The sequence below is a fragment of the Monopterus albus genome, unplaced genomic scaffold, assembly GCF_001952655.1.
Source record: "Monopterus albus unplaced genomic scaffold, M_albus_1.0 scaffold84.1, whole genome shotgun sequence".
Taxonomy (NCBI): Eukaryota; Metazoa; Chordata; class Actinopteri; order Synbranchiformes; family Synbranchidae; genus Monopterus; species Monopterus albus.
The window spans coordinates 1429066-1446912 of record NW_018127964.1 but is presented as its reverse complement, the minus strand read 5'-3'; the positions used below and the strand labels follow the sequence as shown (position 1 = coordinate 1446912).

Genomic DNA, 17847 nt, shown 5'->3' with positions numbered 1-17847 from the left:
CAGTACACAGATACAATCTGAGAATCCACATCCTCCAGCAATAAGACAATAACTAGCAATTAATAATTCAAATCTAAAGTAGCAGCCATCATATTGACATGTGGGACTTGGGAACCTTCATTCGCTTGTTCGTTTAGTTTTTGTGTCTGCATTGGAGGTAAAGCTATCTGATAGGTTAATTATGTCTTAGCTATAGGTTGAGCATATTGTTTGTTCTTTCACAGCTCATCACTTTCAAAAACAATTAAGTTAAAGTGCATGTACAGTTACAGAGCATGAAGAAGGATTATTGGAAAATGTGCGCATTTACCATATAATTAAATGTTTGCAGGTAATCACTGTAAACATGTCAAATGTTTTGATATAAGGCCAGCGGAACAGGGTCATTTTAATGATGCAGATCCACAAACACACAAAAATGTCTCCCTCTCACACACACATTTGTTTTCATTCCTTGTGGGGACTTTGCAGTGACTTAACATTCATTTCCTGGAGTGTTATCCTAACTTTAACCTAACTCCCGCTTGTGCCTCTCATGTTTTACATAGATTCGAGTCACAAAGACAATGCTCTCACTAAACCGGAAAATTCATACATGTCCACCATTTGACAACACTGACTCAAATTCTGAAGGTATTTCCAGAATCCTCTCGAAATCTTCCAACAATATGAATGAAATTGAAAATAATCTGGTCCAGTTTAGGAAAACCATCATTTTTTGTCCCCATAATGTGAATGGTTAAACAGATTTATGTCCCCGCTACATGAGCAATGCAAGTACACACTCACACAAACTATATGTTGGTCTTTCTACAGCTGTAGTAATCATGAGGCCTTAACCCTCACTAAACCAAATTCTAACTTCAACCCTAAAACCACATCCTAACCCTCAAACAGCCCTTTGAACGTGTGAGGATCAGCCAGAAGGTCCTCACAACTAAATGTGAACTAAAATCTGTCCACACAACCATAGACAACCATGTAGTGCTCACAGACACACAGTGGTAGCGTCTAATTCCGCAGTAATAACTCAGGAAAAATCGTTGATGGCAAAAAAAGTCACTGATAGGCAAGAAAAGTCTGCATTTTTAGCCCGTAATTTTAAGTGGTCTGGCCTGTTTGAACGTTTCCTAAGGGAACAATTAACTTGCTTTTAGTTCCTACTACATAAGCATGTCTGCCAAATCCCCATCAGATTGCTGCCCACAAAAACACACACACACACTGACAGTCAGAGATTACAGACACGAAGACACAATCTGGAAAACAGTTATTGTATTTGCATGGGCTTAATGCAGAAAGGTATGAGCTTTGCAGCAGAAAGAGCTGACTTACAGGCAAGAAAAAAAGAGAACAAACTAAATGCAGTTGTTTTTTTTTTTTGTATGGCTCCAAAATCTGACAGCTACAAGAGAGGATCCACCTAAACACACTATCATGGCTTTACATCAAGATGTCACTGTCACCTCAATATCTGCATTTATAAAAGCATACAAAATGACAATTCTATACTTGTATGTGTTGGCCTCACCTGTCAAACAATGCAGCTGCTAAGAAATGATTGATATTATTTACATTCTCTTCTCTTATCGCATTCAGAGCCATATGACTGAGCAAGAGAGAAATGTTTGTCCTCCTCAAAGGCACTTTGATGAGATTCAAGCCTGAAGGTGGGGCAGACACTTCCACTACTCCTCTGTCCTGATGCTCCCTTTTTGTCTGTATTAAATGGATATCTCTTTTTGGCACCGAACAGATTTACTTGTTTTTACACAGCAGAGCATAAACCAAGGAGGCTGCAAGTCACAAAAGTGGAATGGCTCAGCAGTAAATAGATGAAGACATAACCTTCACCGCATTTTTGGCAGAACATCAAACTGCATGCGCAAACAGCCGTAGCCTCATTCATCTCAAAGTTAATTTTATTACGGGGGGGGGGTTCACTCAGTCCATCTGGAATGGAGAGGAGGAGCGAAGGGAAATATGGTACAGTAGGGGACAGAACGAGAAAGGAGAGGATAAATTGTGGAGGTGTTCAGGGGAGAGGATGACTCCTGGCATGCAGAGAGGGTGGAGAGAAAGCAGGCTGAGAGCAGAGAGAGAATGGGACTGCAGCGAGTGACCTGGTGAAAGGAGGGAACAGAAGGACAGATGAATATGCAGAGCGGGCTGCATGTCCTCGTCTTGCTTCCGTCTGACCCTACTAATCATCCACAAATACTGCAAGAGGGGAGGGCGACAGAGAAAGAGGAACAATATGCATCATTTAACTTTTTTTCAATACTAGTGGCAATGCAATAGTTGAACTGTTACTGACACCAAAATACTTCATACCTCACAGTGAGGAATATAAGATGTTTTTCTACTAATCTCTTCTTTTTCCCATTTAACAAAAGTCATTTAGTCAGAATTTGAAAATGTGAAGTGTTTAAACACACCCTGTAGTATCTATTAATCTTACTGGACACACATATCTGTACAAATATAATAGCATAATAGAGTGTAGGATAGCATATACATAATCACAAATGACATTTTAATATGTTTCAGTATATAATAATAATAATAGAATGAAAAAAGGTGTGGGTATTGTGTGTGCTGACTCACTGTCACACCATTATGGTTTACTGGGGCACCTTTCCCATATGACAAGATAAAATGTCTGCTATGACAAATCTAGCTCTAAGCCTGTGTAGACTGTATACTGCATACATATTTTATTTAATACAGTAAACCACCCGTGTATTTCTGTGTGCATTATATTAGTGAGACCTCCTCTCTCTTGTGCTACCATTTGTCTACTTTAAGGCATTTACCATTATCCAGACAATGGTGGAGGAAGTATCCAGATCCTTTACCTAAGCAAAAGCTATGACAAAAATATCATGCTATTAAATTACTCCATTACAAATAAAAGATCTGCACCAAAATGTTGCTTAAATATAATTAGAAAAATGTACTTAACTACTGGAAGTAAAAGTACACTGAGGAATGCATAAATACAGAAAAATAGTCCCCATGACAAATCATTAAACATTTTGACTTATTGTTTTCCCTTACAAACCTTAAAATTATTCTGTTAAAGTACAAGTTCATATGTTAGCAGTGAGATAAATATAGTGGTGCAAAAAGTGCAAGATTACTCTCTGAACTGTGATGGAGTAGAAGTATAAATTAAAATGAAAATAGTCAATCTCAAAAATGTGTACTTAAGTACAGTACCGGTGTAAATATACTTGGCTACGTTCCACCACTGTATCAGTTTACTTCAGTAGGTAAGCGTCTGACCAAAGCATAAGTTAGAAAGAGAAACTGTGTCAGAAGTCGATCAGACAGAAAAAGGGAGATGATAGTGAACATGAGGAGACCAGGCTCAGCAGCTGTGAAGCAGGGATGAACAAACAGAGAAAAACAGATAGAGGAAAAAAGAAAACCAGCCTGGACACTGTGTCTTGATCATGAGGAGAAAGAAGAGGCACAATCGGATTGCTCACAAAGCAGAGCGTTGTATTCTGTGGGGGCCACTTACGCAGTCAATAATAATGGATAGCACATGCATTGCCTTCTTCATCTGCTTACATGTAGTACATGGCAACAACAATAACCCCAACTACTGCATTGAAAATCTATTCAGTATATTCAGCTTTCATCTTTTCTTTACGAACAGCAACTATTAGTCACCAACAAAGCCGAAATGGCTCCCCAGACAACCAGAGAGAGAAATGAAATGAAGGAAAAAGCACAGATGACCATCAATACACAAGAGTGCAAGAAGAGAGTCAACATGGAGAACGGCAGGTGGAGCCGAGGAAAAAAAGATGTGAGGAAAGGCAAAAGGACTTAAGGTTAAATAGGAAAGTGTGGCAAAAAGCATGCAATAAACATGTCTCTATAGTAACCAAGATGTAATTTGCTTGGTGAGAAAAGAATGATGGAGATTGAAGGAGAGTGATGGAGAGAGGGGAATAAAAAAAGCATTTACCATCACTGCTTGAGTCCAGAGCTGTAATTATGGAACTGAGACGCGGAGAGAGAGGGGGAGGAAAAGAGCAGAGGTACATACGAGAAAAGAGCCGCACACAATGTACTTTTACAAAAGGAAAAGATGAGAACAAGAAACACACAAGTAAAGTGAAGACCCCTTAAAACTGGCACTGTTGCAATAAGTGTAGTAGGCGTGTGGAAGAAAGGAGCTCTAGAAAGAACAAAATAACGATAAAGGAATAGAGAAACTTCTTCTTTTTGTAAGTGTGTTGGGAGGAGTCAGTTAATTTGTCCATGTAACCATCGCATACAAAACATAATAATAAGGTTGAGTTATTAACCCGAGATGTAAAGAAATAAAGTAGAGGATGTTACAGTAAAAGCCAGGAGAGAGAAGGGAGACAGGTGAAGATGAGATGCAGGAAGGAGCAGTACACGGATGATGAGTGATAGGTAGGCCATGATGTGCGTGAAACATGCAGACATATGGCCGATCAAAATAGTAAGAGACCAAAAATAGCAGAATTACAGAGTAGGCGGTGAATGTTCCTGCTCTATGTGTGTGTGTGACAGAAAGAGGCGCAGAGTGATAGAAGGAGAGTATGTTTATGCTGTGTGTGTGTGTGTGTGTGTGTAGGATAGTTGATTACAGCTCTAGTGAGTGGCTTGGTGTCAGCCTGTATATGTGGAGATAACAGGATTAAGAGGCTACTGACACTACTGTACAAAAGCAACGGAGAAAAAAGGAGTGACAGCAAGGAGAGGAGGAACAACAGGAAAAATGAAAAAGAGAGTGAAAAGGAAAACTGAGAGGAACTTGAAGGAAAATGATTGTGAAAATCTTAACATTACTCTGGCATTTGAGTAATGAGCTCAAATGCATAAAAAGAATCTTAAGATACGGTATTTGCGGTCACCAGGTCCCAACGCACTTGAACATCTTTGAGAAATTTTGGACCAACATCTCCACCATCATCAAAAAAACATTAGTCAGAATCAGAATCAGCTTTATTGGCCAGGTGCGTTGAACACGAGAGGACTTTGACGGTACAATGTGTGCATGTGCAGTGATCTTCCATAGGCAAGTAAAGAAGATAAGACTGAGAACAAACAAGAAAAAGGAATGTGCATTAGGAAAACAAAAACAAAGTACTTATAAATATAGAAATATATACACAGATTAGATGCAGTTTTTCAGAGAGATATATGCAAAGTACATTTACAAGGTATTGCACTGAGGGTTGCCGTTCTGTTTCACAGTCATGCGTTAAGTGCTCATCAGTGTGACGGCCCGGGGGGGTGAAACCGTCCTTGTGTCTGGTTGTCTTGGCGTACAATGGCCTGTAGCTATGTCCAGAGGGGAGGAGTTCAAACAGTTTGTGTCCAGGGTGTGAGGGGTCTGCAGAAATCTTCTCTGCCCTCCTTTTGACCTGTGAGGTGTACAGGTCCTCCATGGAGGGCAGGCTGGGGGCGTACAGGTCCTCCATGGAGGGCAGGCTGGGGGTGTACAGGTGCTTCATGGAGGGCATGAGCTGGTGCAGGAAGTACATCCTCTGCTGTGCCTTCTTGGTCCTGATGTTGGACATCCACTTCAGGTCCTGGGAGATAGTGGAGCCCAGCAACTTGAAGGACTCTACTGCTGATACAGTGCTGCTGAGTATAGTGTGGGGGTGGGGTTCTTCCTGAAGTCCAGTGGAGCTGAGAGCTTTTGTATGATCAATGCCAAGGAACAGTGAAGCTTTTCATAAAATCAGCAGTGGTCCATCGTCTTACTAAAGCACTTTATTTTGGCCTTTCCTATTAATTTGTCACCTGACTTGGCCGGCAGTCAAATAGAACTACTACTTCACAGTTGTATGCCTCCACCAACAAGTCAGACATGAGGTCACTGACCTTAACCTTTGATCATCAAAATCTAATCAGTTTATTTTTGAATCTAAGTGGATGTTTGCCAAGTGTGAAGAAATTCTTTCAAGACGTTCCTGACATATCATTTTCATAAGAATGGGATGAACACGAGGTCACAGTGACCTTGACCTTTGACTTCTGATGACCAAAATCTATTCAATCCATCCTTGAGTCCAAGTGGACACTTGTGCCAAATGTGAAGAAATTACCTCAAGGTGTTCTTGACATATTGCGTTCACAAGAATGGGAATGACGGATGAACAACCCGAGAACATAATGCCTCCTGTCGTAGCTCTCTCTTGTGCAGAGGCATAGAAATATAAACACAAACTACTGAAAATGCTGGTATGGTCTAATTTACACCTGAAGTAACATGTTATAGAAAAGTGGGGAAATCAAAAAAAGCTTAGACTTCAGTCTGACACAATGAATCATCTTTAGCTTGTGGCTTTTAAAGGCCCTGAAAACCTATTCTTTTCAATCAGCTGGTTAATGTAATATGAGCTTTAGCACATGAACACACATTTTTGTTACTACAGTTTTAGTAAGTTCACACACCCACACAGTCCCCGTGAAGATGACCCATGTTTCTGAGCATTAAACTCCTAACAAATAACACCTTAAGATGCCCCTCTTCAACTTGAACTTTAATTGTTGCATATTTTGTAATAGATACGTACTAGAGAGAAAAGTATACATCTGGATGCAGGTTTACTCTGATATAACAAACGCTGAGAGTCTTTGCTGAGATAAACTGTGCCAGGAGAAAGGAAAAAAACATATCTGACCAGTAATGAGAAGATCAATGAGAGGGAATATTAGGACGGATGATGGATAGAGACTAAAGGAAAAAAGAGGGAAAAATCTTTGGAAAGAGCGCTTGATAATGATGAATAGCAGACACGCAGGAGCTGAAAATGTTAGACAGGAAAGAGAAATGATGCCAAAAACTAATTCACACCTGGAGACAGTCTGACTCAGTTGTGGCATTTAAATCAAAACTTAAAACTCATCTGTACATCATAACGTTCAACTAGTGGTGTGGTCTTGATTATTTCTTGCCTTACATATTTGCTACTATTCTCCCACTGGGTGGTTTCAGTGTATCCATTAAATCTAGTTATGTACAGTGTAGTTCATGTTATCCTGCCAACAAGATTATTGCAAAATGTCTAAAAGCACTTCATCCCTGACCCTGTTTGTTTGTTCCCTTAAGCACATGAGCATCCAGACTCTCTCTCTCTCTCTCTCTCTCTGTCTCTGTCAGGAAGGTTCTCTGTGCTGAACCATCAGTCATCCTGGGACCTCTCTCTCCTCTGGCTGCCGGTATCTGTGCAGATGTCTGGATCTGAATCCTTGTCCTTCAGGAGTCCTGTCCTCTTATTTGTCCATCTCCCACTACTTTTGTTCACTTTCTGTTCATTTCTTCAGTCCATTATTTCTTTTTTAATGTGTGTTCGTTTTCTTTCCCCTATGTGTCAGTGATGTGTTTGGGTTTTCCCTCCTGTGTGGTTGTGTAGTCTGTCCTCCTCTCAGCTCTTTGTCTGGAGGGGAGATCGTGTGGCTCGGGTCTAGTGAAGCTGGCTCGTCCTCCAGGATCACAATCCTCATTTATGATTATACAGTGTTCTTTTTTGTTATTTTTATCATCCATACTGTAAATCTATTATGCTGCTTTAATCAGAACACATGACATCTTTTGCATGGCTGTCCTTGCTGGAAGAGGTATCTCTCCTCTGTTGCTATCCCTGAGGTTTCTTCAATTTTTTCTCATTAAATGGTTTTTTAGGGGGAGTTTTTTTCTTATTCAGTCTGAGAGCCTAAGGACCAGAGCAGATCTAAAAAGTTTTGGATGGGGTGGCCAGGCTGGGGCACAAACTCAGATAGGGGTGGTACATTTGAAATACATATAAAAAGCTAATTAAACCTCTAGTCTTATGAAATAAAGCATAGAAACACATTGTTTATTCTGTATAAAAATGGGACACTTAGTGCACTCTTCAGCTAACTTTGGCTGCACTCCTTATTCGTGTGCAGTCAGGGACATCGCCGTGCACAGTGGTTGCCTCCCCAGTGAGGCAAATCACGCCAAGTACTGCACAATAACACAGTTGGAGAAATAAATGCAAATATCATGTGGCATGCATGGCATAAAATAAAACAAATTTGACCAGTCTGAATTACAAAGCACTAGAAAAATGTTAGTTGTCATTGTTTTTCACTCATCAATACTGACAAGCACCACATTTTGATTCTGGCAGGGGCGGTACCAGGGGTGGCCAATCAGATCCTGTGGGGGACTAGTGCCACCCCTGGCCACCCCGTGGCTCTGCCCATGCTAAAGACAGAGGGTGTCATATGCTGTACAGATTGAAAAGCCACTTGAGGCAAATTTGTGATTTGTGATATTGAGCTACACAGATAACGTCACGTTTCATTTGAATTTTTAACATTTCTTTGAACGTGGTAAACAAATAAATAAAATTTCAAACTGTAATGACGTGTTCAAATCCAACAATGCATGCTATGTCAATAAGGGCAAACAGACCATTTGATGTCATTTGCCTTGTGTTCCAGCAGAGGATGTTCTTAAAATTCACTATCAGCTTGACTAGCTACATATCCTGTTGACCTCTCAGTAAAGTACATTAGTCACATTATGTTTGCAAGGACAAAATGTGGGAGAGTAGCAACATATCCTGTTGACCTCTCAGTAAAGTACGTTAGTAACATTATGTTTGCAAGGACAAAATGTGGGAGAGTAGCAACCAAAGTTGTGCTGATAGGACAATAATGACACTGGAATGGTGTCAAGGTAAAACGGCTTGCTGACTCTGCAAAAAAGCAGATGCCTAACTCAAATGCAATAATGAATCTGAGGACTCACCTGCAATCTTGCTCTCCAAGTGAGGCACCGAAGTTAATATTACCACATACAAGCATCCATTGTACAGCCTGGCCTGACCGTCCTACCCCTACAGCATGTCATATCTTAGCTAAGCTCTCCTAATGCAGAAAACAAATGCACCAAAGCAACAAAAGGTACTGACTAATGTTGTTTGCTTGTTTTATTAAATATTAAGCCCAAGTCTATCCTTGTTAGGGGTGGGGCAGGAGGGATTCAAAGTAATTTGAATGAATGTCAATTTGAGCATCGTTCGAACATGATTTTTGGAAAAAGTGACAGCTCGCTTACAAATAAAACTTGACTTGAATGGTTTCGAGGATGTTTGAGAGACAGAAAGAGGAGGTATAACGCTGGTGCTGAGATTTCTTTTACTGCCTGTTCAGTTAATACATGCTAAATCTATCAGCTCTGCAGTCAACATGGCTCTTAATTTAGTAAATCATAACCGTAACTTTCAACTGGTGTCCCATGAGGTAAATGAGACCACTTTTTTCTCCACTTTAAGCTGCGTCAAGAGAGGAAACTGGTCAACTGATGGTGTGCAACAGAAAAAGCTGCAGGTACCCAGTAATGGATACTTAAACTGTTCTGAAGACAATTCGAAACTGAAAGTTAGGAAGGGTTTTCAGAAGAAGAGAGGAAGAATGAAATAAATTTTCACCAAGCAACATTAACCTCTGATGCTCCAAATTTTGTTAGGAACTGGCTGTGGTAATAGATCAATCACAGCAAAAGAGCAAGAGAGAGAGAGAGAGAGAGACCCCTGCAGAGTGAGTTACCTCTCTGTGGTCTGCACCGCGTTTGCTGAGGGAGCGCCAGCTCACCAGGGACAAATTAGCCACACAGGAGTACTGAGGCATCATGGGAAATTAATGATCAGGACCTCCAGGAAGTGAGCTAATGAGTTCTAGCGCCACACACACATGTACACCACGAGCTACACACAGACATGCATACAAAAGATAAAAGAGGGAAAGGCAAGAGAAGTGGGGTGGGGGGTGGGGTGGCCTTCAGAAAGGAAAATGCCAAATGTGCAGTTGCAGCAGATAATAACAGAAAGTTATCAATTTAACTTTGCCTGGACGAGTGATTGCAAGAATAGCATTCTCTCTCTCACACACACACACACACACACACACACACACACACTTAGATATCAGATAATTAGAGAGGACCACCAGTGGTTTTTGCCCATGGAGGCGTAGTGATTACTGTCACTACACCCTCCCCTGAGGTGCTTGACAACAGCCAGAGAATTAACACATTACAAACACACACACACTCCCCACAAAAAACCAAGTGTAGCTGAACTAAATGTGGATCTTGCAGAAGACAGTCAAGGAGGGTGGTGCTGATCTCCACTGTGCCACTGTCTCTAGGGTGCTGGGTACCTGAGAGCACTGCTGTGCCATGCAGTGTTGCCCTACTTGGAGCCATAGCCTACAGTAACTATAAGATGTATGGCTGGAGGGAATGAGGTAGGAAGACTGTTGAACTGTGTGAACTCACTGATCAAAGGCACCTAACACACAGCTGCTGCAGGGGAGCTGCTCAAGGTCTGACAGGACTCTACAAATTGTATGTTGGAGTCTGTTGCATGATATGAGTTTAAATTTAAACCACTCAGCTCCAGTCGTTCCAGGGGACGGGGAGGACAGAGGGTCCCAGATTCTCCTGAAACACTGTCTCCCCACGCCAGTCGGCGCACCTCACGAGGATTTAACTTTACACTAGAATATCACACATCACCACACCCTTACCGACTGATTGGTCCGAAGTTTCCACGGCACCGCCCTCATCCCAGCGGATCCGCCCTTCCAGCACTTTGCAGCCTGTTGCTGCCAAAGCAGCTGGCACTTTGAATTCATAATCTGATTTACTACCCTACCGGGTCCAAAGACCTGGCCTCGAGGCTCAGGTTTAGTCTCTTTTTCCAGTCAGCTGGTTTTCAGTAAAGAGAGATCATTCTAAAGCCATGCGGAACAGTGACAAACTCTCAAGAACGTTTTTCTGTGGAAGCGCACACATTTAATTCCGCAGACCTTTTTGGAGCGACTTCGTTTAGTTTAGCCTTATATACACCACGTCGAACTGAAACAGTATATGACTTAGAAGTTTTAGTTGTTTATGAGTTGGTGAAGTGCTGGAGAAAGTTGGTCACTGGACTCACCTGACTTTGCGCACCACACCCAGCCGGGGCAGACTCTCCGCGGCGGTCACGATGGGCTCCCAGCTGTGGACACCTGGAGCTCTGCCTGCTTGGAAAGCCACGGTTTTCCTCTTCAACATACTCTCAGCTGCTGTGGCTAAAAGACACGTCGTGTATTGGAATTCTACAAACACACGGTGAGAAAACAGTGTGTGCTTAATGATGCTCCTCTCCTGAGTAAATTCAGAGGACTGTCGTATGTCTGCGCTCCTTGTCACTGCGGGCCAAATTAAGCCATTACATATGCCACTGTTAAGGGACCGACATTTGATTAATTGCCTCCTAGTTTGCACTGGACAAATGTAGCTAGTCTGAACTTGCAATTTCGCACTGTTGTTGCACAACGATCACAATAATTCCTTCTAAATGAGTCAGACTTTAGTGGGTTTTAAAGAATCTCTGCTATGCGGCAGATCACGTCCTCGTGCGCAGAGCAGGTATGATTACACAAAACCTGTTTTAGCCTCAAATCTGTCCGACCTGTACTTTAGTTAAATAAGAAAGCCTGAACTCTGGGGATACAGTAGAGCCCTGGGCTCATTTGGCACAGGGTGGCCTGATCTCATCTTCTTCCTGCAGCTAATAATCTTTATCATAATGACTGTACTGTAAAGCCTGTCTGTTACCTTCTGGAATTAGTGATTATGGTACTTACAGAAAACCAGAAGTAAGGGTTTCTTCTTAAGTGTTTGTTCGGAATAGTGCCTTAGATAGCATTCTGAGGACACAGGTATATATTAAAGTCTAAAGTGCTGTTGTGCATGTAGTTAGGTAATAGGAAGGTGTGTGTTTGTTAGTGTGTGTAATGTGTTGATTGGGGGCCATTAGCAGGGCAGAGTGAAGCTCACCTGCTGATCCAGGTGTCCCACTTTGGCTAATTGAGGGGTTGAGATGGGAGACCTGGAGCACCAGTAGGGCTACTGCCCGAAATAACACTTCTGACATTCTCCCACCTGCTTATTTAGAGACTTTCTGTAAGGCCCAGTCCCCCAAACTCTCTTTCAGATAAATGACATTTTTACTTAATAGCCATTGGCCGCAGAGACTACTTGGCCAGGAACAGATTTGTCTTGTGTTTTACATTTGTGGATGCACAAAATGTGACAGAAATCTGACGCCTGGGATTTAGAATTTCCCCATGGGCTTCTTCGTCAGGTCTGTGGGATTCATCCTGTACTGGAGTCAGCTTAGGTCATATCCAGTGTGTCCAGGCGGGTAAAACCTTGTCCTATAATTGGGATCCTACAGAAATTTGTTGGGGAGGAACGCTGTGAGGATTAGGAAGCACCTTCTTGTTCCCCAGAGATTCAGGGATGAATGGTCACAGCCTGTGGTAGGGCCACACAGTCGGCTGCAACAGCACACAATCACAATGCCATCAGCATTACGGTGGAGGGTAACCCACTGTGGCAGAGAATCACTCTCATCAGCAACACCACCCAATCACAAAGCTATCAGTGGAGCTGTGATGCTGCATCCAGACCAGAATCCCACGGGTTTACTGCTAGGATTCACGTTCGTTCCTCCTCTCCTCACTCTTCATTACTTTCCTTGTTGCATCCTGCTCTCCTTTTCATTTTTCGTCTGCCCTCCCTGCTCCTCCTTTATATCTCATGACTCCCTCCTGCCCAGTGATGGATATTGGCGTTGTGATTAGTTGAGCTTCACTCATTTTCCCATACCATATTTTCTATTAGTTGCCAGCCAGCCAGTTAGACTGTCCTGAGGCCTGTAAATGTTGTCTAGTGAGGGAAAACAAGCACAGGGACAGGAGAGCTCTGCCTATTCTGGCATAAAGCTGCATTGCAGAGTCCAGGGCTGTACACCCTAGATCACAAAATAACCCCATTTGTCTTTTTATTTGTCCACAATGTTGTAAAAGTTTAAATGTAAGCTGTTATTCTTTACTATCGAATATACCAAACCATCCCAGGCTCATTTCTTAAAGCTGCTCAAATCAATATTTTTATATTAACAATGGTTCATTTGACTACCTATAGTGTGAATAGAGTTATTCACAAACCCACAGAGATTTCTCATCCAATTCTCAGGGTGTATTAACAGCTTTCACCTTCTTGTTTTGTTTGCAGCCCCAGCAACTTTGCTGTTTTGATTAATTTTTACTGCTTAAATTAGTATTTTACAGTGAAGCTGCTCTGAGAGAGCCACTGTAAGCTACCTGGTCAACATCATAAGACAGGAACAAGGCAGCTGATCTCCGCTGAGGCTGACAGAAAACAAAACAGGAGAAATATTGGAATGCATGCTAATGTTGCTGATGGTATGGTGGTTCTGTCAGTGTGCTGTTTGCTAATACCGCATCTTTATAAGCTATCAATTCACTGTTATGGTGCTAAAAATCTGTTACTTATTCAATTTATTGGAATATAAACACAGAACATTGTGGCTGTGAATTGTGCATTTTTCCAGTGCTTCAGTCTTCTTTTGTAAATGTTGGCAAGATAGAAAATAAAGCGATTGAACCTGTAAGTTGCATTTACACCTAAAAGCCAAATAACTGTGCAGACATGCCTTCATCACTCCCACTCTCTCAGACATGGGCAAACAGCTAAGGAGAAGCTGTGGCTACTGTTACAGGTATTACATTGAGGCCTCAGCTCACATTTAACATAACTGTAGCTCTAGTGAGCAAACGGGTTCTTTTTAATATGAAAGACATTCTGCGACTGTCACTTTTCCTTCGACGTCTAGATCTGTGGTTTTAATGAAGCGGGGGCAGTGAAGTGGAGACTGAAGGTCCTCGCTGTGCTGATCTGTGCTGGCTAATATGGCAGCAACAAAGGCTCAGTGAAACGTTTTAACTGGTGCACATTTAGCACAGTCCAGATTGAAAAATGGAGCTCTGATACAGAAGAGACAGGCTGACTCCAGGGTCAGTGTTGAACATCGAGGAATCAGATACCCTGGCCTCTTTCACTGTGGGGCTCAAGTGATTCCATTGCCCTCTTTTATGATTTTATGAACCGAGTTTACGATCACTTTTGATTTTACAATGGTGTCTCTCTCTCAGAGCAATAGTTCTTTATTAGAAAAGAAATTATTTTTTACTTCCTGGAGTAGTAAAAGGTTAGTATAATATTATAACCACAGTGCTCTAAGCCCGAGTATGTTTTTGTGTGTGTGTTCCCAGTGCTACCTGTATACCTCACCCTATTTTATAGGTATATTCAGCACCCTCTTGGGTGCTTTAAAACCTGTTGGACCAAATAGTTTGATCATCCTACTTGCTGATACAACATTGTCTGCTGCCAGTGCTACATTCATCCTCATAAATTCACTCAAGATCTGTCAGGGAGTTTAGTCAGTGCACCAAAACTTTAAGGATTGAATTGGCATTTTTGTGCAAGAGATGGCTTGGAAACTGTTTTTATTATTTTACATAGGCTACTTCTACATCTCTAACAAGAATAAATGCCACCCATACCTGAACCTTAAATCAGTTTTCTGTTCTCTTACTCTCTGACCTGCCCTTGTTCTTGGCTCACACCTATACCTTTTCTTTTGCCTTTCATCCACCATGGCACGAGGCAGACTTGTTGCAACAGTGCCTCTGGATTCCAGCTCAAACGTCGGACTCCGGTTGCCAATTACTTGCTTTCTGTTCTCACAGTGTCTGTCTTTCTTCATGTGGAGTAGCAGAATGGTGGGGCTTTAAATGAAGATGAGAGTATTTTACCACTTACATGCACAATAAGATGATTATTATATCACCATTAATATTATGACTATATTTTTTTTTTACCTGTACCCTCTCTTGCACACACTCACTACTAGTTTGGACGCTTAAAGCATTCAACACCAAACCAGTCCAGAACTGGTCTCTGAATCTTTCTCTTTCTCTCTCTCTCCTCCTCTGACAGAGACTGAGGTCGAGCTCCAAGCCAGTGAAGCATGTTTAAACGGTGCATGAGGAGATGAATATTTGTATTGGTTTTCTGTATCTTTATTGAAAGCAGCCCTCATAACTCTTTCGTGTAATCTCTACTCTGTTTATGCATCATTTCCCCCTGCGTGCACTCATGAATGATCCACTTTAAATACCAAAGTAAATCACATTCTGCATACGTACAAGCACACACACACACACACACACACACACACACACACACACATCTGATCTGTAGGCTTGTGCAAGCAGGTACAGTACACATGCAGGCTACAGTAAAGCGAAATCAGACAGTGTTTGTACGTGTCTTATCATGGGAGAGAGATTAAATAATTTATTTTCTATTATTTCTTCACCCACTGGTCTGTCTGTGTCTCTTCCTCCTCTGTTGTGCGTGTGCATGCAAATTAATATATTTCTTGCGCTGCTGGTTATCTCTCCTCTCTGTGTCTGTCTTGGTACTAATCTCAGTCTTCCCTTGGTAAATGATTAACATAGAGAACCTGGCTGGACTATAATCAACAAACCCACAGTGAGGTAATTACCACTCTATTCCCTGTCCTGCTAACAAAGCAGTCGCTCTCTCTCTCACCATGTCTCTCTCTCTCCTCATCTGTCATCAGGCTGTATCAGTGTCTTTTCTGTATTTTTGTGTCAACACTTGTTGCCTCACTAGCTGCTGTGTTGTAGTCTGTGTAGATCGAGAGATGTTTCTGAGTGTGTTTGTGGAGCATATCTGTCTTGGTAAATGTGCTCTGTCGGTTTGTTTGTGTTATTTAAAGTATTATCTGGAAGTAAACTGTGGATGGGTTAACTTTGTCTTTGTCAGAAAACAATGCATCGCAGTGATTTTAATGATTTGTACACCTGTGAATTGATATTTGATGCCATTGTTGTTGGTTGACGTTCATTTCAGTGGAACAATAGCTGTGTGTGTGTGTGTGTGTGTGTGTGTGTGTGTGTGTGTGTGTGCGCGCGCGCCTTTGTATTACTTACATCATGAGGACCGAAACCTGTTAACACACTCGCACTGTGGGGACTCATCCTTGTGGGGACCAGAAGCCAGTCCCCACAAGGAAATCACTGAAGTTTAGGGTTAGGTATTAGGGAAGGTTTTAGGCAAGTAGTGGTTAAGGTTAAGATAAGTGTACAGGAAATGAATGTAAGGCCCCCACAAAGGATGAAAACACAGCGTGTGTGTGTGTGTGTGGGTGTGTGTGTGCCTTTGGAACTGACCTGCTGGTTTCCGTGAAAGGGAAGTCTTTGTTTCCTTGAAAACATGGAGTGTGATAAATGTCAGTTCTAGAAAAACAAAGCTCTTAAATGCACCAGGATACCCAGCCTTATTAAAACAAGTTTGATTTATTTGTGATCTCGCATATGTTTCATGTTTTCATGTTTTTTAGTTTGTTTTAAGATTTCCACTCACAGCAAGCAGTGAAAGTGGTTTTGACTGGAAAAATTCTTGATTTCTGGTGAGTGGTATGTGGCTGTGAGAACATTTACCAACCGCTGTGCCGGTCTCTCGGCTAAATAGGTCATTGTTTTGTTTCCACTTGTTAGCTGAGTTTAGGTGTGACTAAAGTGTTTGAGGGAAAGCGTGTTATTGCCTTTGGATGCTTTTTTTTTTTTTTTTAAGGTGTGGCAAGAAGTATTGTGCCACTATGCCTTTTGCTCTAAAATGTCGCGTGGCCTCATTTTGTAAACAATTTCAAGTGAATCTTGTACAGCCATGGCCAAAAATATTGGCACCACTTCTCTCATAAAATTGTTGCAATCACAAATTCTTTGGTATTCTTATGTTTGTTTATTTTTGCGTTGGAACAACACAAAACCAGAAAAAAAAGCCTAATCTGATCCATTCCACACAGAACTCCACAAATGGACTGGACAGAATTATTGACACCCTCAGCTTAATATTTGGTAGCACACCCTTTGGTCAAAATAACTGAAATCATTTGCTTCCTGTAACTGCTGTCCCTGGTAGGCTAGTGGTTAAGGCGCAGCGCTCTTGCTGCTGCGGCCCGGGTTCGAATCAGGGTTGCGTCAGGAAGGGCATCCGGCGTAAAACACGTGGCAAATGTCAACATGCAAGTTGCCAGTGTGACGGTTCGCTTTGGCGACCCCTAAACGGGAAAAGCCGAAAGTGACTTTCTTTATTTGCTTCCTGTAACCATCATTGAGTTTCTTACTCTACTGGAGTTTTGGACCAACTGCTCCAGGTCTCTCAGATTTGAAGGGTTTCTTCTCCCAGCTGCTGTTCTGAGATCTCTCCACAGGTGGTCTATGGGATTTAGACCTGGACTCATTGCTGGCCGCTTCACAACTCTCTTAACTCATTGTCTGAATCTATTCCTGGTGGGTTTTGAAGTTTACTTTGGGTCATTGTCCTGTTGTACGACCCATGACCTCTGACGGAGACCCAGCTTTCTGACACTGGGCCCTACATTGGGCCCCAGAATTAATTGGTAATCTTCAGATTTCATAATCCCAGGTGCTGTAGTCTTAAAATGGATGTAATTTACAGAGGTCACGCCGCAGCTTTGTAGCCGCACTGTGGTTTTTAGGACCAGTGGCTCAATAATGTCAACTCAGCTCACCTCACAGATACAATATCACTTTACATCAAAGCTGAACAAAAAGGCGTCCCTCCCACCTCCCGCTTCTCGTTTAACGCACGCACAGGCACCTACACATTATTTACACACACATAGATACACGCACACATAGCCTACACCACAGGAGCCCCGCAGTGAATGACCTCAGCTCAAACTCAGAAGGTAAGTCTCTGGGCTGCTGCTGCTGCTGTTCAGGCTGTTGCTATGGGGCCCTGTGGCTGCAGGTCAGCTTGAATCCTATCAAATCAAATTTTATTTGTATAGCACCAAATCACAACAAAAGTCATCTCAGGACACTTTACAAAGTAAGGTC

At 42.0% G+C, this 17847-nt stretch overlaps 1 protein-coding gene across 1 annotated transcript in view; it reads left to right on the top strand.

Annotated features, from left to right (window-relative positions):
• The first annotated feature begins 10598 nt into the window (after positions 1-10598).
• Positions 10599-17847, top strand: part of efna4 (ephrin A4) — a 35499-nt gene continuing 28250 nt past the window's right edge. The window contains exon 1 of the mRNA XM_020607283.1: positions 10599-11146. Within this exon, the coding sequence (XP_020462939.1) occupies positions 11022-11146 (125 nt within the window). The 5' untranslated portion in view covers positions 10599-11021. The remainder of the gene's footprint in view (positions 11147-17847) is intronic.